At 45.7% G+C, this 22,558-nt stretch overlaps 4 protein-coding genes across 4 annotated transcripts; 2 read left to right on the top strand and 2 right to left on the bottom strand.

Annotated features, from left to right (window-relative positions):
• Nucleotides 1–57: 57 nt before the first annotated feature.
• LOC131135821 (integral membrane protein 2B-like) lies at nucleotides 58–6,837 on the bottom strand. The gene is made up of 7 exons (XM_058082132.2): nucleotides 6,605–6,837; nucleotides 2,005–2,136; nucleotides 1,850–1,918; nucleotides 1,593–1,736; nucleotides 1,405–1,515; nucleotides 720–870; nucleotides 58–650 (listed from the first exon to the last, which is right to left on the bottom strand). Exons 1-7 carry the CDS (start codon nucleotides 6,686–6,688, stop codon nucleotides 562–564), a joined length of 780 nt encoding a protein of 259 aa, XP_057938115.2. The 5' UTR covers nucleotides 6,689–6,837; the 3' UTR covers nucleotides 58–561.
• A 615-nt stretch (nucleotides 6,838–7,452) lies between these two features.
• Nucleotides 7,453–10,243, bottom strand: LOC131136278 (GDP-Man:Man(3)GlcNAc(2)-PP-Dol alpha-1,2-mannosyltransferase-like). The gene is made up of 6 exons (XM_058082961.2): nucleotides 10,108–10,243; nucleotides 9,733–9,954; nucleotides 9,356–9,558; nucleotides 9,032–9,200; nucleotides 8,303–8,922; nucleotides 7,453–8,235 (listed from the first exon to the last, which is right to left on the bottom strand). The coding sequence occupies exons 1-6, from the start codon at nucleotides 10,167–10,169 to the stop codon at nucleotides 7,952–7,954; spliced, it is 1,560 nt and encodes a 519-aa protein (XP_057938944.2). The 5' UTR covers nucleotides 10,170–10,243; the 3' UTR covers nucleotides 7,453–7,951.
• A 299-nt stretch (nucleotides 10,244–10,542) lies between these two features.
• On the top strand, nucleotides 10,543–12,192 carry med4 (mediator complex subunit 4). The gene is made up of 7 exons (XM_058082969.2): nucleotides 10,543–10,663; nucleotides 10,808–10,874; nucleotides 11,005–11,175; nucleotides 11,402–11,459; nucleotides 11,528–11,614; nucleotides 11,687–11,818; nucleotides 11,968–12,192. Exons 1-7 carry the CDS (start codon nucleotides 10,587–10,589, stop codon nucleotides 12,138–12,140), a joined length of 765 nt encoding a protein of 254 aa, XP_057938952.2. The 5' UTR covers nucleotides 10,543–10,586; the 3' UTR covers nucleotides 12,141–12,192.
• A 566-nt stretch (nucleotides 12,193–12,758) lies between these two features.
• On the top strand, nucleotides 12,759–19,676 carry sucla2 (succinate-CoA ligase ADP-forming subunit beta). Its single transcript, XM_058082963.2, has 11 exons — nucleotides 12,759–12,918; nucleotides 13,710–13,905; nucleotides 14,949–15,048; nucleotides 15,129–15,291; nucleotides 16,064–16,192; nucleotides 16,772–16,910; nucleotides 16,995–17,156; nucleotides 17,226–17,368; nucleotides 17,782–17,902; nucleotides 18,006–18,094; nucleotides 18,184–19,676. The coding sequence occupies exons 1-11, from the start codon at nucleotides 12,835–12,837 to the stop codon at nucleotides 18,256–18,258; spliced, it is 1,401 nt and encodes a 466-aa protein (XP_057938946.2). The 5' UTR covers nucleotides 12,759–12,834; the 3' UTR covers nucleotides 18,259–19,676.
• The last annotated feature ends 2,882 nt before the right edge of the window (nucleotides 19,677–22,558 follow it).

Genomic DNA, 22,558 nt, shown 5'->3' with positions numbered 1-22,558 from the left:
ATGTTTGTTTACATTTATTTCTGAGTTCAATGGAAAAAGATGAAGAGACACACAATGTTTTTGTATATTTGTAATTGGACTGTTCATCTCTCCAAAGATTATCCACACATGCTACACACACACACACATATACATACAAATTAGTACAAGACTAGTCAATTTTTTCAAAAAACACTGGAAATAAACATGATTACATGTGCAACTTTAAAAATCTTTTCCCCCACCTGACATATTTTAAAATTTTTAAAAAAGAAAAGAGAAAAAACAGTCCAGTTAATTAAGAATGGTAACCAGAAAAAAGCAAAAGAAAAACAGTGTTAATAGTGTTAATGCTACAGCAGGAAAGTAAAAAAGGACGTCACCCTGTCTTGACGATACACTGAAACAAATGACCTGTATTACAATTTGCTGAGCTGCATGAAATGACAGCAAAGCTCCCAAACAATGCCACGGTGGGTTTTATCGTACGCTTCACAAAAAACAAAACATGTGAAGATGGGAAATAACAAAACCACAATCTCTCTGCACAGCATCGAAGCCGAAGAGCGGCCGCGAGGCGTCTCAAAGCTCACAGATCTGAGTCTCCACCACGAACTTGTTCTCAAAGTGGCGAATCTTGCGGCAGTTGAGAACCTCCCGCTTCTGCATACCTGCGGGAGCAGACAGACGGACAGAGTCGGGTTCCAGTCAAAGTTGAGTTCATTTTCCCGTTTGCCTACCCAGAATCCTGTCCCGGCGGTGCAGCTTGAAGGTTTCCTTGCCGCGACACAGGCTGTGGATGAATTGGCCCATCTGCTCCACGTGCTCCAGGCGCTCCGTCACCACCATCTCCTCCTGCACCAGGTAGGACTGTGGCAGGTAGGTACCGGCCTGGTTGGGGGGAGGAGAATGAGGCGAGATTACCTGTACTGTGCGGGGAGAGCAAATCAAGCGCTTTTTTCCTCCCGTCTGTGACGCTAATGGCCTGTCAGAACTTACCTGAGCTCACTTCTAAACAAACATTGAGGGGATGAGGCGAACACTCCATCGAGCACGGAAACAAAAAAGGAGCGGCCACCTTGCAGATGCTGGTGGTGCTGTGGTGTTTGAAAAGTGGAAAAGGTTTGCGACCTCCGTGGCATCACGTGGGCTGCTCGGAGCGTGGGCCTGAATACAGTGCACTTTGCTGGGCAATGCCAGCCGGCTCCTCCTGCTCCATCACTTCCTGTTCTTAACTCACTAGCCAAATATTGGAATACCACGAGAAGAACATGGGCTGATGACATTGACATGTTTATAGCCATTGGGGGGCATATTTCATTTTTAGCTGGAGACTGCTATGATATGCTGTGATGATTTTGTAATGTCTCTCTGGTTCGCTTTTGCTAAACAGCGAAGGCAAAGACACGGGATGTAGTCTGATACCTTGATGTTGGCCAGCAGCTCCAGCAGGTCCCGCGGGGGCATGACGATGGAGGTGTTGAGCGAGATGACGTAGCACTTGTTCAGGCTCAGGTCCAGGTAGGCGGTCAGCCTCTGAAGGTGCGACACACAAAAAAAAAAGTCAGCTGGGGGACGAGTGGAAAATGATAGCATTGTTCCTTCAGTTTTACCCGCTGGAAGTCGTGGACGATGTCTGCGGGGTCTCCGTCCTCAAACTCGGGCACCGGCACGTTGATGAGCTCCACCTGTTCCTGCTCCAGCACCCGGATTCTCTCCTCCAGCTGCCTGAGTGGGATCGGAAGCGCCACCTCCACCTGTGGCCAGAAAGACTCACACTGGAACTAAAACCTTGGTCCACATCCACCCACGTCCCGCCCAAAGGCTCCCTGCTCCTTGATGTGTACCCTTCTGTTCCGTACGGACTGACCTGGTCAAACTCGGTGATGGTGAGGTCCTCCTCGAGGTAGTTGACCTCGCACACAAACACCTCGTCGTCCTGCACAAGAGGAAGCACAGTGTGAGAGTCCACCCCGAACCGCCCGCACACTCACTATGCTGTGTCCGTCACGGCGAGACGCTGACCTCCAGGATGTAGTAGCGGTAGAGGTAGGCCCCGCCCACCACCATCCCTGACAGCATGAGGGCCACACCCAGACACATGCACCAGCACCAGGCCCGGGACTGGTGACGCACCGGCAGGGCGGCCTCGGCGTCCTGAAAGATTGAAAACTAATCAATCAAACTAATTGGTACGGATCGATACATGGCGCTGCTCTCATCGCCAAATCGGTACGGAACGATACATGGCGCTGCTCTCGCGTGGGCGTGAACGTGCGGGCGAGCAACGGAACTACGAGGCATGCAGCTACAACGCAAACTGGCAGCACAGCAGTTCAACATGTCAGGTCTCGACCCGGGTCGCCACACCCGCCAAGTGTGTGTGTGTGTGTGTGTGTGTGTGTGTATAAACAAAGGTCTTGTTCTCGATCCAGAAGATCAGATGGGGACATCCCGAGTTGTGTGTGTGTTGGGAATGTCTGTTGACGGTTAAGAACAGCTGGTAGCAACAATAAACACGCCCCTCATCCTTATTTCAGTCAGAACGGGCGAATATCGACCTGGCCGATTATCGGTCAATCACTAATTGGGACACAATCGTCCTCGATGATACGGCAAAGTGGTCCAACATGTGGTTGAACCAACAGATGAGTGTACCAAACTAGTGTGAAAAAAAACAGATCACACCCGAGAGCAGCTTGTGTTCCCATCGCCATAGAAACCACAACGTGACCAGGTTCAGTTTTCATGAGGGCGCTAGAGAGAGACCGCCATTATTCTTTAATGCCAAGATAAAGTTGTCGCCATCGAATGATGTCAGCCGGCCATCTTCATGGTCGCTTAGAAGACGCCCTTGTCCTCCCGCTTGTTTCATCTGAACCCGGCTTGAGTTATAAGGCTCGGTGCCCAGCAGGGGGGGTCAAGTTTAAGCTCCCCGGCTAAGTCTCTCTTGGCGATTAGAGTGTAATCTCTTTAGAGGCGTCCACGTGCCTCGGATGAGTTTTGGACAGTGGCTGACTTCGTCTTCATTGGGGCAGCAGTGGTGACTGGAGGTTGGTGGTTTGAAACCTGCTTCTTCCATCCCAGTCTCTGCTCTTATGGGGAGACGCAGCCTTCTCCATCGCTGCCCCCGCCCTCTGGGACTCTTTGGCCCATTTACTCCGTGCTTGCCCCGACCTTCCCACCTTCAAAAAACAAATCAAAACCCACCTGTTTTAAATCCGTTTGTAATGTCTAACTTTTTATACCTAACTGGTGCGCCCCGCCCCGCTTTTATCCTTGTTTTAGCTCTGAATGAATGTATGGATATTGTATTTTAATGCATCGTTTACTCAACTCCATTTTTTTTCTCTACTGTAAAGCGTCTTTGAGTACTGTGAAAAGCGCTATACATATTAAATGTATTATTATTATTATATTATTATGTCATTGGGCAGGACACTTCAGCCCCCCCCACAATCCTCCCATCCTCCAGAGTCCCATGCACAGCTGTATCAAGGTTTCTGTTAGAATCCCCTATGGCCGCTGTGGTTACAGATGTGGATGACCACCATCACTGCATGAATAATGGATCTCCGTATAAAACACTCTGGGTGTGGAAAGGTGCTACTACAGTGGAACCCAAGTTAGCGTATTTTTAGGTTAACATAGAAAATATACAAACAATATTGCCATTTGTTGCTGCAAAAAAGCAATCCTCACTCGCTAAATGTACTGCAAAAAAGGTCAGTAAGGATAATTCATAATGCCGCCTACAGAGAACATACTAACTCCTTATTTCTAAAATCACAAATACTTCAACTTGCTGAAATATAAAAACTGTACTTAAGGAAGTGGCCCCAGGACAGATCCCTGCGGTACACCATTTTAACACTAAAATATCTCTCCTGCAGATGAGAATACAACTTTTGATTTAAAACCGATAGCCCAACCCAGCGCTCATGGCGATGCAGCGGGATGGAATGATTAACCAGTTAAATCCACAAGGATTAGCATACCGTAGCTAATTCCGCAGTATCAGCAGCAATTAAAAGCTCATTAATTACCCTAAGAAGTACAGTTTCTGTACTGTGACTCTTCCCAAAACCAGACCGCAATGTCTCATACATAACCACTTCTTTCCGCAAGTTAGTCATTGAACCGCTACTGTTTTTCCATTATCCCCTTATTATTACTTATTATAATGGATATATTACATTATTTGAACAGAATATTCAAATTGCAACCTGATGTTTGTGCACTTATTTGCTCTGTCAGTTCAAATCTTCTATTTCCGAATAAAGAGGTGGAAATTAAAATATCTGATTAATCGGTTATTAAAATAATTGTGAGTACGTAGTTCATTCCTGACTTGGGCTTCTTTAGAATTGGTTGAATAATGGCCATTTTTAAGTAGGTAGGAACCGAGCCACTACTAAAAGAGCTGCTCCTAGTCCAATATTTTAAATACTGTATGTGGACTAATTGAAGGAAGGATTTCTCTAAGAAATCTGGTCGGCAGAATAATTGGATTGACATTATTTCTTAAGGGAATATCTGTTTCAGTTGGAGCCAGGCCTTCTGGCACCAATTAAAGATGTTAACCAAGGTTCCGCTGTACGTGTTCTGTGATTGGCTGGACCAGGGTGTGCCCTGCCCCGAATGAGGACAACCTCATGCTTTTCACTCCGGGCGGAGGGAATGGATGTTATGATGACCACATGCCAGCGAAGCAGCAAAGCTCAGCTGTGAGCTGAAGTGCAGACGCTGCACTTGTGGCGGTTAAGGTCTTAGCTCGTTAAGAGTCTTTCAACGAGCACTGACTGATAACAGCAGAGCAGATGGCGAGCTATCTACAAGGTGGGCCGGGGCGCACAACGACACACAGCGATCCCGGGGGGGAAACATGCAAAGCCTTGAAAGGAACTGGACTTGCCCCAAATGACGATTTCTGTCTGTCATGCAGTAAACATTGTAGCGGCTCTCCGCCCAATTTTGGCACTGGAGATAAGGAAAGTCAGTGGAGGAAAACAGGAAGCAACGTGCATCCTGACACAGGCGGCGGGAAGCTGAACCGAGTGTGGAGCTGTGCTAAATATTAAGCCAGCTCAACAACTGTCTAAAATAAAATAAGACGACATGCTCAGACTAGCGGCCAAGGTCACGTTCAAGACATCAAGCCAATGTAGTAGAAACATGTTCTTCTTGCGCAGCTCCTGTTAGCACATCGACAGTTTGATCTTCTACTGCAAGCCGACGTTATTTCTCAACTATTTTTTTGTTGTCTTGCATCACATTCAGCACGAACGGCAATGAATCATACTCGACTGGAAATGCTCGCCGTGTTGCCTGTGCGGCAGATGTGCTCGCTCTATTCCAAGAGTGACGGCCCGCACAAGAACACAATGTGCCGTGCTTGGGAGAACACCAGATACCAGAAGGAAATCATTATGGGTGACATGGACTGCAGACTGTAATGATAAAACAAAATAAAACTTGGATTGTTGCTGATAGTAGCGGAAAGGAAAAATATGACGATAACCATAGAAGAAGAAATGAAAGTTACAGTGAAATACGAAAGTGTCTGGATGCTCAGTATAATTACATAGCAAGATTTCATTATAATAACTACCTGTACTGAGGCTGTCAAACTATTAAATGTTTTAATCAGATTAATCACAGGTTTTTGTAAATGAATTAAACATGATTAATCACCATCTTCAAAATCTCCAATGTTCTTAGGAATTTGTTTGTAATATTAGGACTATATTCCCATAATATTTAGATTTTACTTCCATATCCTAACTTTTCCTCCAACTTCATTTTCCAAAAATTACAACTTTATTCATTTTTTTGGTTTCATTTTGTATTTTTCTTTAATATTTCAACGCCAAACCCCATTTTTCCTCTTATTATTTTATTCACATAAAACTGTGAGTGACTAATACTACGTTTTTCACTTAATACGTTGACTTTTATGTTAATCATTACGAAAATAATAATAAACATCACAGCACGTGACGGTCGTAAAAATTTGCAAATGGCTGCAGTGACAGAGGTCTCGCGCATGCGCAGAACGTACGTATAAGCGTATCTGGGAAGGATTGCGACAGACACAAAAGGAGGAAAACCCTGTCAACAAACCGCCGTCGGTTAAAAAACTCATTTCTTCGCCATTCCCCCTCAGGAACTTGCTAGTTCCGGTTTCAGCTATGCGAACAACCGCTGATATCAACATCTGTCAGCCAGTCCAAGGGACGCTGTGATAAGCGGGTTCTCCTGTTTAAGTACATATTCTTGCACTGTTCAAATCCCGGAAAAGCAAATAGAAAGCACTCGCATGTATGACATTCTCTGGCACAATGTGACAAATGTCCACACAGTTCTGTTTGCGGTGAGAACATGCCAAAAGGAGATTTGCTTTTGTTTACTAACAGTAAATCCTAACTTCTGCTCGCTAGAAACAGCATTAAAGCCATTAAAGTTACATTAAAGTACAACTAATGCTTACTTTGAAGTGAAGTCAGAGAAGTCGCAATAATAAACAAGCAAATGTTATAATGAGCATTTAGCCCAACCGGAAGACATCCGAGTGTCGAACTAACCTCAACAACAACACTCACAAGGTTGGCAATTTTCCACTTACTTTGTCCTCCTCGGCTATCAGCGTTTCCGCGTCCTTTTTCACATCTTTTTGTGAAAAGGCCGAGTTAAAAGACACTTTCACCATCGTGGAACGACAAACCACAAACCCCCAGTCGACGAAAAACAACCACGAAAGTCGTCACACGGAAGAAGAAAAGTCGTAGTTTAAGTTCTGCGTCTCACTTTCGCTCTGAGAGCTGTGTGAATGCGAAGGAGGAAAACAACAGAGGAAGTGTAGATGGTGACACTTCCGGGTTGATTTCAGAGTAAAAGCATGTAAGGCGGAGTTCCACTGCACTTGCTGTTCATTCGTAAACAATACTTTTGTGAAACATAAACACACATTTCTCTCCATAATCTACCGTATTGAGTAGTCAGTAATACGAAATCATATTATTCCTAAAATCTAATTATTCCTTATTAAATTACATTGTCCTAGAAGTGATGCTTTTTTTTTTCAAATAAAATATTTAATATTTGAATGAAACTTTTTCCATCAAAGGTTGCATAAAGAATATTTAAAGAATGCAAGGGTCGCTATAATATTTTGTTGGTTTAAGATATGCTAAAATATATGCAGTTAAATAGAAATTACTACATACTAACAATAGAATTTTTTTTCTTTAACTTTAAAAGTCCAATATGATGGTATAATTTACAATATATAATGCTCTGAATTTTAAAGTAATTTGCAATTTCTTAACATTTTTCCTCGCTATCCCAATTGAGGCAGATACAAAAAAAAAGCATTTGCAGCCGAACTGCCATACATGAAATTACAGCCTCATAAATATGCAAAAACATTTAAAGAAAATATTATTTAGCCAAAAAATGACACATAACACAAAATAAAAATAATTCACTTTATCAGCACAGAAAAGGAAAGTTTGTCAGTCAGCGACAGAAGCTAATTATTACAAAAAATAACCCTCAGAAGAGACATTTTGGCAAACCATAAACATGCAGTGTTTTTTTGCAGAAAACTTATATAGCTTTGAAACACCAAAAAAGGTCAATAAAGATAAAATTAAGTATAATAATAAAACTGGGTTTCATTCATTGGTGGCGTGCACTCACTCTTCTCTTCTACGTAGAAGACAAGAAAGATTTGTAGCAAATACAATTTAAAGATCTAACAAGATTGTGTTTTGGTCCAACAACCCTCAGCAGCATGTGGAAAGAATCCTGGCGGCGGTCCACTGGTTCCGTCTTCTTTGGTGCGCCATGTCACATAACCCAACAAACACTTGGGCTACCTCACAAGAAAGACCTTCATTGAGTTTGTACTACTTCTTAACATGTTTTTTCCATGGAAAGAACAGTTTTGGTCCCTGGCAGTCCCTCGCTCTCATTGCTCCAGTTTGCCCATCAGCATGTCGGTGGCCGCTAAGAACGAGGCCTCAAACTCCTGGTCAGAGAAGCGCAACACAGAGCGCCTTGCGTTGCGTCGGATCTCCATCCTCTCAGCCGCCGACAGCGCCAGGATGGTTTCCATGGCGGCCACGTAGCCCTCTTCGCTGTTGGCCAGGAAGCCCGTCTGTCCGCCTTCGTACGGCACGACGATGTCCAGTTTGGGACCGCCGGACTTGTGGGCCAGAACGATGGTGCCGGCCGCCATGCACTCCACCACTCCTGCAGACAAGGGTGTGATTGGTCAGCTTAGAAACATGATGACAAAATGATGACAGTTGTTTCTTACCGATGCCAAAGTGTTCGTTCCACATGGTGTGCAGACCAATGGTGGCGTCCACCAGCTCCCTCTTCAGCTCCTCAAAAGGAACGTTGAGTTTAAAATCCACGCGGTCTTCCACGCCGAGCTCCTTACAGAGCCCACGCAGCTTGAGCACTCTCTCTTCGTCCTCCTGGTTCCTGCAGCCCCCGATCAACACCAGCCTCAGAGACTCCCGCCCCCTGGGACCCTCCTCCTTCCCGCTGAGCAGCTTATGAAACGCTCTGATCTGCAACCGGTGGTCCTTCTCTGGCCGGAACTGACCCACAGACACGATAGAGTGGCACTTCCTGTCCTCCGCGCCGTTCCCGTCGCCTCCCAGCTCCTCCCAACCGTCGTCTACTTCTTCGTCTTCTTCGCCCAGCTGCACGTCCAGAAAGGCCTTGATGTCGCAGGGCGGGTAGACCACGCTGGTGCGGCCGGGGGACCTCCACAGCGCCAGGATGTGGCCCAGCGTCCACGTGGAGTTGACCATGATGACGTCGCTGCAGGAGCCGGCCAAGCCGTAGAGAAGAGCGAAGAAGCAGTAATACACCACCTTTGCCGCGCTCAGCAACGGGTTTCTGGAGATGAAGTCTGCGTTGTTGAACCTGAAATGCGACAAGACGACATCACACAGGGTGACACTCTTGTACATCATGTGGATGAACCTGATGAAATGTCAATCATTTGGCCGCCTTAGCGTGTGTACGTGTTCACCTCGGGTTCCTCTCTCTGACCACAGACAACATGTCAGTGCTAACGGTGGGATAGTGAACATAGCTCGCCACCTGACAGCCACCCAGGTAACGAAAGATGGGCAGGGTGAAGGCGTAGCCCATGGAGTCCACATACAGGTCAGGAACATAGGCCATCAGAGCCTCCCAGCCTGGGACACACACACACGTCACAATTGAATCATTTGGTTAACTTAAAACTTAAAACTACACAAGAAAAAGGCCAACATGTTTAAACAGATGTTGGTGCCATACAGGTGTAGGGAAAAACAAAGCAAACAACCACCATCTTTAGCGTCAGTCTTACCCAGGAACATGGAGCCGGCGCTCTGGCCCAGCAGAGTGAAGTGAGGGTAGGAGGCGGCCTCCACCAGAGCACGGTGGCGCAAAAAGACAAAACTGACCGGTCTGGGCAGTTTGATGTTGAAGCGCTGTCTGGCTCGCTCCAGGATCTGAGCGCCGGTTACTTCCTGGTCGCCCGTATACACCACAAAGGTGACACCGGGATAGCTAGGATGAGAGGAAGCATTGGATGAAAGGGAATGCAATGTTATGGTGCACTTGAGACTTGTGAGGAGTCTAGTAAAGCAAAAGTAAAGCAAAACGTGACGTCAGAGGGGTTAACATTTTTAGTAGGTGTGAAATGTACACCATAACACACAGGTATAACAGAGTGGGGTGTACCGGTGCATGAGGGCCCTCAGCGCGCACCAGAGGACCCTCTCCCCGCCTCCTCCAGCGTTGCAGTACGGATGGAAGAACGCCACCGCCGGCCCATCGTCCCGAGCGCGGCGAGCTCTTCGGCGGCCCTGTAGCCAAACGCGAAGCCCCAGCAGGACCAGTAGCAAAACAAGACTCAGCACCAGGCTGAGGACCAGACAGGGAACCACCAGGGACCACAGCAGCCTGGGGAGCAGGTGCTAATGTTTATATGGCGGCTAGCTTACTGCCTGCTCTACCTGGTATGTGATGCTAGCTACACCAAACGTGTCACTACTTTGTGTACAACACTTAGCTTCGAGGAATTGTTATGTGTTCGAAATTAGTGGCGGCATTTACCTCATGAAGTCACAGAAGCACAGAGAGAAGTTGTGATGATGGTGGTGGTGGTGGTCAGCCATCTTGACAGCTGAGGCTCCACGGACAGCTCCGACCAGATCACGTGATTGACGGAGACAGCCGAAGAGAGGTTCGTTTTGGCTAGTGAAATCGTCAGGGAACCATCGCAACGATATTAACGAATACAACAACACAGTCATATATTATCAGATAATTAATATTCATCCAACATAATGCTGACAACGTCTTCGGTTTATTGTAAAAGGACTGCAGGTTTACTGTAGAGGACTGCAGAGACAACATCAGTAATATTTAAAAAATATATAAAATGCTTATTTAAATGCGTACTTAAAATGAATATTTGGTTAGCACTAATGTAATATCTACAAAATATACAATTTTCCAATCCCTTGTTCGCACTGACGTTATCTCTGCCGTCATTTCCGCTTCCGGTTAAGTACGGAAGTGGCTTAAGCAAAATGGCGGCTACCGCGACGGATAAGTCAACAAAAGAGCGTCTCTTGTGCGTTTTGGATGACCTGGAGGTTTTATCACGGTAAATTACAACTCTCTGACTTTTAGTTGATGTTTAAAACCCATAATTTGGTCATATTGGTTTGGCGAATCGGTCCGCTGGGAGTTCTCCATTCATTGTTTTTCACTGGGTGTTTTGCTAAGTGTGTCCATTTCTTCATTTCAGGGAGCTGATTGAGATGTTGGCTTTGTCCCGTAGTCAGAAACTTCCACAACCCGGAGAGGACACTCAGGTACCTACTGTCCATACACGAGGACCAGCATTTATTACCAGCATTATTTGAATTTCTAATGAACCCAAGGGGAAGAAACAGGAAGTCGTTCTGTGCCCGCTATTCCAATATGCATTTGTGTCGGTCTAAGATCCTGGAGCTGCTAGTGCAGCGTGACCGTGAGTTCCAGGAGCTGATGGAGGTGGCCCAGCAGCAGGGAAAGGTGCACCAGGAGATGCAGCTTCTGGAGAAGGAGGTGGAGAAGCGGGACAGCGACATCCAGCAACTACAGAAGCAGTTGAAGGAGGCCGAACACATTCTGGTGGGCAAACTGCTATTTCTGCCATTTCTCATGCAAACACGCATTCGTACTATGAAACAATTGTTACATTAGCCTGGTAGGTTAGGTTTTGCAATGTAGCCAAGTCATAGAAATGACTGTAATGCGAATGCTCCATTTAATAACTGACAATTCATAATCGACATGACTCAAAATGATGCAGACGTCATTGCTTTAATCTACATTTGCCCATCTTTGTCTTTTAAAGGCGACAGCAGTTTACCAGGCCAAAGAGAAGCTGAAGTCCATTGAGAGAGCCAGGAAAGGTCAGCGAGCCCACCTGTGTGGCACACTCAGGGTGTGTACGATCAAACTAACAAGTCACTCTCCGCAGGAAGTATCTCCTCAGAGGAGATCATCAAGTACGCTCACAGAATCAGCGCCAGTAATGCTGTGTGCGCCCCACTCAACTGGGTCCCAGGTAGGAAGCAGACAAACACAAACACTTGACACTAGAGGTTGTCAGTCAAAAAGAACACATGTTTTTTGACAGGTGACCCGCGGAGACCTTACCCCACCGACCTGGAGATGCGCAGCGGGATGTTGGGTCACATGGCCAACTTGCCTACCAATGGTGTGAATGGACATCTGCCTGGTGATGCGCTCGCTGCTGGGAGGTTGCCAGGTATTTTGATTTAAAAATGTGTATAGTTATATTTAATATGCATTCTCTTGACCCTTTCACAAAGTTATGTAGAAATTTGTAGTTTTTTTTATTAAACTAATAAAAACAAATGTGATGTTGCAATATTGCCTCTCCTCTTCCCCGTTAAGATGTCCTGACGCCCCACTACCCCTGGCCGTCGTCTGATCTTTCTGTTGGCATGCTGCCTCCGCACCATGGCAATGACTTCGGTTTGGAACCTCCGGGACACAACAAGGAGAACGAGGACGACGTAGAGGCCATGTCGACGGACTCTTCCAGCAGCAGCAGCGACTCAGACTGAAAGACTCTTCTGTGTGCGTGTGTGTACATTTAAACTTGTAAATAAAAAGTTTTGGAGTAGTTTATTGTTTGGTCTGTGCTCAAGATTTTGATGTTGCTTCTCAAGCAAATGATTGAGATCATGTACTAAACTCAATTATTTCAATTTGTTGTCATCGAAGCAGGCAGTGTGTAACTGTAGTGTGTGTTAGTAGTCACGGAAAAGCTGAAAGAGAAATAAGTGCCCAAGTACAGATCAAAGTTGAAAAGCTATGCTCTTTTTGAGTGCAAACTCTCTTGTTTGTTTCTTTTGGCTTTTTTCCTGATTTTAGAGTCTCAATGGGCTAAAAAAAATATACAATATTTAGAAGAAAATTTTATTTGATTGAAGGTATGCAAGTAACTTAATTGCTACAAATAGTTTCCGTAATATAAACTAGAAAAATATAACAAAAGTCCGTGCTACCTTCAGGGACACTCCGGACATAACGAAATGTAATATTAACCAAATATTGACCCAAAGTGTATATGTGTAAGTTGCTGTTTTTTTATTGTAATAGACGTTTGGGTTTGAACGACACTGTGAAGAGGTTGATCTGACATCAAGATAATCGTCATTCGAAGCACATCTTGTAAAGTCCCACCTTGGTAAAGACAACACAGCTGCCGCCACCCTTCCCAACGCATGCGCACTCGGCATCGCCTGTGAAGCAGACATGGCGACGTCCCTGATCTGCGGCCGTTTGACGGCGAGCCTGAGGAATTCAGGCCACAGGAACACGATTAGCTCCGCTTCCAAGGTGAGACTTAGACCACATGAAAGCGGGAGGTTCTTGCTTTAGGGGCCTATGGAAGTGATGGTGCTACGGCCGCCCTGACCGGCACAGCACTTGGGGGAAATGACAGGGTCAAATATGACATTAGCATAAGTAGAGTCCGTTATTATTGCTAATGTGCAAACTAGCGCCTAGCTAGCTTTCGTTAGCTACGCCTGGAAGCAGCTAACACGCACACAGAAGCATTTGTTAGCTTGTGTGTGCAGTGTTTTTGTTGCTGTATGTCTACCGAATTGACATATCCGTGACCTCCAGGACGCTTCGCTCGTCCTCCCAAAGTTTGCCGCAGCAGTGTTTAGCTTCCGCTTGCAACAGCTAAATATGTCAGCTGCTGAATAGAAACACGGAAGCAAAACATGAACAATGTACGTCACCGATGCAGAATTATTGAACTTAAACTTCCAAATGTAGTTTTATTGACACTAGCCTCTGTTGTTTAGCATGCTGTAATATTAGTTGAAGTAATGCGACGAACACAACGCAAATGTTTTTGGTCACCAATTAAAATCAGTGCAGTGTTGCTATGATTCACACTTGCCACAGCAGCTCCACTTCCTGTCTTGCATTCTCACATCCTCAGTCAAGTTTCCACACGTCTTTCTGTCATACAGGTTTTGTGTGGGATTTCTGTATGAAGGAGACTCTTGTCCGAAGGACTATGTTAACCTTATAATGCAAATAACATTCAGGGTGCTGACTGCCACATAGCTTCTTCCCTCATGTTAAGAATGCCCTCTCTGTCCTGGCCTCTCCAGGTTCTAGCAGGTTCCACTGGCCTGTTTGGGGGCCATGGCTCCCAGACGCAGCTCCCCCACCTCCAGCAGCAGCAGAGGAACCTCTCCCTGCACGAATACATGAGCATCGGCTTGCTGAAGGACGCCGGCATTTCTGTGCCGGCCGGCATGGTAGCCAGCTCCTCGGACGAGGCCTACGCCGTGGCCAAGCAGATCGGTCAGTCAAACATCAAACTACACGGAATCTCACATGGGCTGAATTCATACTAGGCTGTTTTTGAAGGATTTGGGTCCGACTCCCTTCCCTCTCCTGCCTGCACTTACACTGAATATTTGCAAACACAAATATACTCTAAATCTTATAATGTACCTCAGTTATAAAATGCATTCAACATTCAGCTGTATACATAAAGGAACAATTAAAGACATACAGTATTATTGTACTTACACAGTATCACGTCTTGTCAAAGCACCCTATGCTGGATTCACTATTTTCCCTCTGCAGATAGCGCCATCTAATCTCCTATTTAAAACAAAAAGGTAATTATTAATCATTTAAAACAAGGGATCTCTTTTATCTTGTGCAAGGTTGCAGCTGCCATTCATTTTTGCAAGAGGAGCTATCGCTAATTAAATGAACTAAATGAATTAAATTAAAATTAATATTAGAATTAAATGACACGTTTTTATCACGCACATGTGCACGTTTTTGGTTTGACTGATGGATTATGTGGAGTATCTTTATTTTTTTTATATAGTGAACTGTGTCAGTTAGTATTAATAAGCTCAGAGTGATCGCATTACAGTCGTATCACTCGGCTACGTTGTGTGTGTGTGAATCGCGGCGGGCCCCAATCCACCTCGCCCAATTGTGCCAAAAGAGGGGAAGGCTGCCGTGCGCTCACACAGGCACCGTACGATTGGCCTAGTGAGTACAGTTGTACAAGGCAAACTAGTAAACTAAATCCTAGTAACTGAAAGTGCGATGACTTGTACTGATGCCAGCTGAAAAGTGTGCAGTGACCTTTCAGCGTGAGGACTTCTTAAATAGCCAGTGCCAAACATGGCGTCCTGGTCTTAGCGGTATCGTGTGTCAACCCACTGTCATCCATCAGCAGTGGGATATTTACAGAGGCGGAGCCAGAAACAGTGCAGTGTTGATTGGTGGGACATGGAATGGTTGCTTCCAGAATGTGAAGAAAACAAAAACAAGACACGTGTCCTCCATTGTGGTTTTATTCTCATTGCTGTGTGTGGCAGGTTCTAAGGATCTGGTGGTGAAAGCTCAGGTCCTGGCGGGCGGCAGAGGGAAGGGCACATTCGAGGGCGGACTGAAGGGAGGAGTCAGGATCGTCTACTCGTAAGTGTTTCTGTGCTTGCATCATTTTTGTCATTCCACGCTCTGGTTTCTGACTCCTCAACCGTTCCTGTGTGTCCCAGGCCGGAGGAGGCGCGAGATATTTCGTCGCAGATGATTGGCCGGAAGCTGTACACCAAGCAGACGGGGGAGGCGGGCCGCATCTGCAACCAGGTGTTCATCTGCGAGCGCAGGTACCCGCGCAGGGAGTACTACTTCGCCATCACCATGGAGAGATCCTTCCAGGTGAAGAACACTCAGACCTTCAGCAACCTCAAACTGAAGTTTTTTGTTTTTTTTTTACTCTGGATGTCATGATACACTTTTTCATTTTTCCGATACTGCAATGTTGTTTATCGGCCAAGACCTAACTGATGCCATCTGGTCTTCGGTTTTGTTATACTTAGGGTTACTCAAATATGAGTAATATTGAGATACCGATACCAGATAACAGATGATGTTACATCTCGCATGGCCTGAACCCGAGACCAAGTGAACATTGACTTAGCATTAGCATTGGCGTGTAGAGCTTGGACTTTACAGTATAGTATTATGCAGTATTATGTCATACTGTCAAATCCAACACTTCAAATCATGGAGATGATGGCGCCGGGCGACCAACCTTTTTGTCATCTTTAGAGACCTCCCGAGATGCTGATTGAGAATAGGATGGGACCATCCCTGGTTTTGACTTTTTTTGGAATCATGAAAACACACTTTTGAGGTGGCCAATACAGTCAAGTTGTCAGTTCTCCCGACCACCACTAGATGGCAGCACAACACAATGTAACCCGTACTGATATGCTGACTGAAATTCAGCTCCAAAAGATTTCCACCCGTGCAAATGTGAATGAAGAACCTGCCGTGGGCTGCACATATTGATCTTTATAGTTCAATGAGCAGAAAAGCATTCATGAAGTTAGGTAATAACTACCACACTTAGATGAACTACCTATCACTACCTAACACCACGAATATTTATTTGTTTTTGTTGCATTACTGCTCATTTGTGCCACAGGGCCCCGTGTTGATTGGAAGCTCGCAGGGGGGCGTCAACATCGAAGATGTGGCGGCGGAAAACCCAGACGCCATTGTGAAGGAGCCCATCGACATTGTGGAGGGCATTAAGATGGAGCAGGCACTCAAGGTGGGGATCAATAGCAGATGACGGCAGTCACAAAAACAACTGGAGATGCTCCCACTGCGTGGGCCGGGGGCCCCGAGATCGAAAAAGAGGCGGCAGATCAAGGGAGGAATTGTGTGTGTGTTTGTCCTTCTGTGTACCCAAACGATTGGGATTTAATGCTCGCATGGAAAGCCGCTTCCCACGGCGCCGTACAAATTATATTTCTACTTATGCCTGCAGACCGACCCTTGCTTTCATTCACATTCTTCGACTGTCACGCTGTGCCTGTAAACCATGTTGGTTTGTGTTGCAGTAGACCTTGGCCTGCATATTGAGTAGATGTTGTCATAGTGAGAGCACACGCTCAATACGTCTGTCAGCACAAGAGATGCTGATTGTAAGAAGAGTCCAATAGATGGCTCCCTCCATTGTTGCGATCAATAGCATTCACACGCAGGAACGTACCCTGGCTGCTTTGTTCAAACACCCCACAAGTCATTTATTCTCGCTCAGTCTGCAATGCCGGTCCGCTTAGCATTTGTGTGCATTGGAAAAGAACGTGTTCCAGGGTCAAGCTGTTGCCCTTTGCTCTTGCTGAAGGTCGCACAGAAGATGGGCTTCCCGCCGGCACTGCAGAAGGAAGCGGCGGAGAACATGGTCAAATTGTACAATGTGTTTATCAAGTACGACGCCTCCATGCTGGAGATCAACCCCATGGTGGAGGACTCCTCTGGCATTGGTACAAGTCTCTTAGCGACCAATCTGAGCCACTCGGAGCGGGACCGCCGCTAACAAGGTTGCCGTTCTTGTCTGTCGTCAACAGTGATGTGCATGGACGCAAAGATCAACTTTGATTCCAATGCGGCCTACCGCCAGAAGAAGGTGTTCGACTTGCAGGACTGGACCCAGGAGGACCCCCGAGACCGGCAGGCGGCCTTGGCTGACCTCAACTACATCGGCCTGGATGGAACTATTGGCTGCCTGGGTTAGTTAGTCGCTTCTAAGGACTTGAACTGTCGAATATTGTGAGATAAGGTTCTTATGTGTCGTGCAGTCAACGGAGCCGGACTGGCGATGGCTACCATGGACATCATCAAGCTGCACGGCGGCACGCCTGCCAACTTCCTAGACGTAGGGGGCGGAGCCACAGCCCATCAGGTGACGGAGGCCTTCAAGCTCATCACCTCCGACAGGAAGGTAAGAAGAACTGTGTGAAGCAGCAGGATTGATACGTTTTTACAACATTTCGATTTAACTCCAGTTTCTGAATTCCTGGAGGTAAAACATCATAAAGTTGTATTTGTCCGAACCAAATATGACATTGCTACTATTTACCAACAAACATAGTACGAACCCTGGCTTCAAGGACTGTACTAACCAACAGAAGCCACTGTCTTGGTCTGTCATCCGGCCCTATGTCCATGATGAAATCTCAGACTGCTTGAGGCCTCACGTTGTCTCAAACCTTTCAAAAGCTGCGGCGATTGGAACAAGCCCCGGGCGTTATAGCTATGCTGGGCATTGTTTGAATTTGAACAGTTTCAGTTTTGATCCCGATTCCGACACTACGACCCTCGATTCCGATCATGAAATTTTCTTGCTTGTCTCAGGTTCAGGCCATTCTAGTCAACATCTTCGGAGGCATCATGAGGTGCGACGTCATCGCTCAGGGCATCATCATGGCTGTGCAAGACCTCGACCTCAAGATCCCCATTGTTGTGCGTCTACAAGGTAGAAAAGATTCTTCCTGCTGGCCTCCCAACATTGAACCTTCCGTAACGGCGTCGGCGTATAGTGAAATGCTTCCGTCACTCTTCTTCTTTGGTCGTTGCAGGCACACGAGTAGATGACGCCAAAGCTCTGATTGCTGCTAGCCCACTGAAAATCCTGGCCTGCGATGACCTGGATGAAGCCGCCAAGATGGTACACACTCAAATACACAATTCTTTGATTGTCCATGGTCAAATATAACGTAATATTACATAAGTGTTATCTTTGTGGTGCATTCATAGGTTGTCAGACTTTCGGAAATCGTCTCGCTGGCTAAGGAGGCTCAAGTAGACATCACCTTTCAACTTCCCATCTGAAACGCTTGCTGTTCCTGGACATCCCCGCCCCTTTCCGAAACGGACAGCAAACACAACCCCCTGAACCCGTTCTTTACACCCTCGTCCTTCGTCTGTGGCATGGTGGCACAAAAACACCTTCCTGTATCCCAAACTTATTTTTACACCCAATTAATGCGCACAAACGCACTCCTCACTCGGCACTAAATAGATGCACGCCGTTCAAGTCTTTTGGGTGTAAAATACGCCCGCAAATGCATCGGAATGACTGCATCTTAGCATGAGTGTCTCGGTGTGTTCAAGCTTAAAAAAAATAAATAAATGAGGTGGTGGGGGGGTTAATGAAAATAATAGACCTGTATGGGGAAGCTATAAACGTAGGGCAAACAAATTTAGCTGAAACACAACAACACCACAGCATTTCTTCCAGCTGAGACACGGCCCAGAATGCGACTCAATTTCCGCCTCAATAACGCGGCCATAAACAACAGGATGGCGGCGGTTTGCCAACGGGTGATTGCGACACCGCGTCTCCTCCCTGCAGGCACGCCACCGCCGCAATAACCAGGCGGGAGCGTCGATCAGAGCGCGTTAAGCGGCCATGATATGCCGCGTGCCGTACCGCATGCCAGAATATTCCCAAGAGGTTTGAAGCTGTGATTTTGTGTCGCGTCACAGACACTACTCGAGAACTTTGGACTAAAAGTTCAGGCTTGAAAGGTTTGGTGTGGCCCTAACGGTTTTCTGGACCCACCCACACACATAGATCTTACCGCAATGTATTATTCAGTGCTTCTGTAATGGAACCCAACTTTTTTTTTTTTTTTTAATGAAGAAGCACCCCGGGGGAGGGTGGCAGACAGTCTAAATGTGGCTTTGACGCAACGGTAAATCACTTCATGCCATTTCCTGCCTTTGCCTTTATTCTGCTCCGCTCCCTGTGTCTCTGTAGAATTTAAAAATTAAAACTCCCTGGTGATTTGAAGGCTGTAGTTTAACCGCGCGCACGCTCGCCAAGTAACGCATCGTCAAACTGCACGCTCCTATTTGACGATCTGCAACAGGTCTGCTGAGCAGACTTCAGCATCCCGTCGGCGGCAGCTTTGATCTGGTTTCTCTTCATCTCGTGTTACTTTTTGGATGTGTAACGTTACAAGCGCTCCTTTCTGTCTCGCTATTTATTAACATGTACTGTACGCTCCATGCCGCCATCATGCCACGACGGAGGCTACCTTTTTGTGGTACATCATTCTGTACATCGTGGTCAGAGTTGGTGCAAGGCCCCACCCACACTCCATGGCCACACCCCTTTCACGTGACACGCCACATTGTGACCTGATTAAATCTTGTAAATAACCAAACCGCCACTCTGTAAAATATTTATGCTGCCCTTAAGGGGTTCAATAATCAGAGAAAAATAAAGACAGGACATCGGTGTATCTGTGCTTTGTTTCATTCATTATGAATGTTGGAATACTTTCTTTAGAAAACTCAAAATTCAAGTGTTTATTGGTTGAAAGCGTGTCTTGCTGGAGGGCGTGGCCTCCAGAGACCAACACCCTTATGTATAAGAGTCAACAGTTGCAAGAAACATGCATTATTTATTTGTAAGGGTTGAATTTTTTTTTTTTGTACATAAGTTACATAATTGGGTTTCAATACTTTCAGACATGGACACTAATAAAGAGAAGCTGACTTTTACTTATACAACTATAAGGTGTATTATCATGTAGGCACTACTTCAGTAATACTCAAAAATGTATCTTGACTAATCAATAATCAAATAATCTGTGATACATTTAAACAAGCAAAGCAAAGGTGTAATAAAGTGGGTAACGTCTGTGTTTCAATTGGCGCACTTACTAGTGTTGTGACGTTCACGAACGAACCGGCTCTTTTGAACGGCTCATTAACATGAACGATGGGAACCGACTCGGAGCCCAGCCCAGCGGCGCGGTGCTTATTAGATTTGCAAATAGCATCGCGCCACGTGGTGCACGATGACTTAAAACTTAATATAAAAATGAGCCAAATGAGCCAGTTTTTTTGAACGGCTCTTTGGAAGCTCTCCTCAAAGAGCCAAAAATCCCATCTCGAGCACTTACACATTAAGTGGCTCAGCGTCCACAGTACATACAGCAAAGACCAGTACCTGGATATATGTGCCCTGCGATTGGCTGGCGACCAGTCTAGGGGCGGTGCCCCGCCTCTCACCGGAAGACAGCTGAAATAGGCTGCAGCTTACCCGCGACCCTAGTGATGATAAGCGGCATGGAAAACAGATAAATTGATGGATATTGCGACCGCCATTACAACGTCCCCAGGAACTAAGTACGTATAATAAATTTCCATTACATTGTGTGCTTATGTGTATGTGTACGCAAAACACTCCCCAAACTTCACCTGTTGTTAGCAAGTAAGCTACAATTCACACAAACCCGATAGAGGATCGTTTTTATAGGCTATACATGACATCAAAACAATACTCACATCTTTTGGGACGCGTGAAAGGCAAAAGTCTTGGAAGTTTGTAACTTCCTGACCTCCCCAAAATACAAATCAAAGGTTAATTAAAACCGGAAGTGATTCTTCGCCTTGTTTTAAGTAGTCTCGACTGGTTCATTGGTGCTTTACTGCCTCCTTCAGGTTGAATGCGGTATTACACAATGAAGGTGATTAATCGACTTTCAGAGTGGCATCATGTCCACTTAATGCTCGAAAATTAACCCATAAATGTTTTGCATTTCAGAGGTTTATTCCTCACACACAAAATGTGTGTTTTTATTTATTTATTTCACTCTGTGCCATGATGAAACGTCATTTGTTTGTTTATGGTGTAATACCATTTTCTCATTACTGAATAGCAGTTCCATGTAGTTCTAATGAAAGCAGCTAAGGTGCTGAATCATGACTTTTCTGTTACCTTGTGTCCCTCGCTTGGGCTGTTATGCCAACAACATAATTACCACTCTCAATTTTCCATCATTAATATGACCTAAAAACAATATCCAGTTCAACGTTGTCATTAGAATTAACTTTTTTATTTCGTATTTTGACTTTATTCTTGTAGAATTACTGCTGATATTTTGTTTTTTATTTTGTAGTTGTCTTGTTAAATGACATCTTTAGAACGTGCTCTGGGCCAAAAAGGGTCCCTGTGCCGCACTTTGGACCCTCCTGGTTTAAGGCCTCCAGTTCAACTTAGCCAAAAATTGTTACAAGTTTTAACCATCTTCTTCTTCATTCTCTTTATGTCCGCAGATGTTTAATTCTTTCTAACATTCTCCCCATGGGGCCCCCCGGGGGGCCAAGTTATTAGTTTTTAATATAACATATTAAGGCCTTCATTATTAGCTAGGCTTGCTATTAATACGTGTGCCAAGCTAAGCTCACATCACATGATATCACTAAAAATAAGGACCACATGCTAACGCTAGCTTAGCCTTGGCTCGCTCTCTTTTTTTGTTGCCCTCATTCTCCTCTTGGATAACGTGTGACCAACAGACACGTGCCCTTTTTCCATTTTGCTAAGGTGTCTCCTTCTGACTGATTCGTGGATGGCGTGTTCTGGATGGCGTGTGCTGGATGGCGTGTGCTGGATGGCGTGTGCTGGATGGCGTGTGCTGGATGGCGTGTGCTGCTGGAGGCTCCAATAAGAAGGTAATGAAGAGATGAATTTAACATGGCCAGACTTAGACGGGCTCCAAAACCAGCGACTGTCTTAGCTCACAGGGACAAAGGCGACCAAGGTGATGCATGCACTGACTATTTCTAGGTTATTACCCCCCCACCCCCCACCCCCACCCCATCCGACACTCCCTTATAAAAGAAATATAGCACGCACGGACGTGTGCAGCTTGAGCAACTAAATCAAATGTAAAAAAATGGTCTGAGTGTGGGATAATGTGTGTTATTTTTAGCCGTACACTATTCAAATCCATCACAACAAATGATAGAATTATTCATTTGTAATATTACTAACTAAGTAGGATGGATGAATGCATGGTTGGATGGATGGATGGATGGATGGTTGGATGGATACATGGATGGATGGATGGATGGTTGGTTGGATGGTTGGTTGGTTGGATGGACAGATGGATGGATACATGGATGGATGGATGGTTGGTTGGATGGTTGGTTGGTTGGTTGGATGGACAGATGGATGGATACATGGATGGATGGATGGTTGGTTGGATGGATGGATGGTTGGTTGGATAGATGGATGTTGGTTGGTTGGACGGATGGATGGATACATAGATGGATAGATACATGGATGGATGGTTGGTTGGATGGATGGATGGATGGATACATAGATGATGGA

This window comes from Doryrhamphus excisus, linkage group LG12 (genome assembly GCF_037039965.1).
Source record: "Doryrhamphus excisus strain RoL-2023G ecotype Guam linkage group LG12, RoL_Dexc_Guam_v1.1, whole genome shotgun sequence".
Taxonomy (NCBI): Eukaryota; Metazoa; Chordata; class Actinopteri; order Syngnathiformes; family Syngnathidae; genus Doryrhamphus; species Doryrhamphus excisus.
The sequence above is the reverse complement of the archived record's forward strand: the minus strand, read 5'-3'. Positions and strand labels throughout refer to the sequence as shown.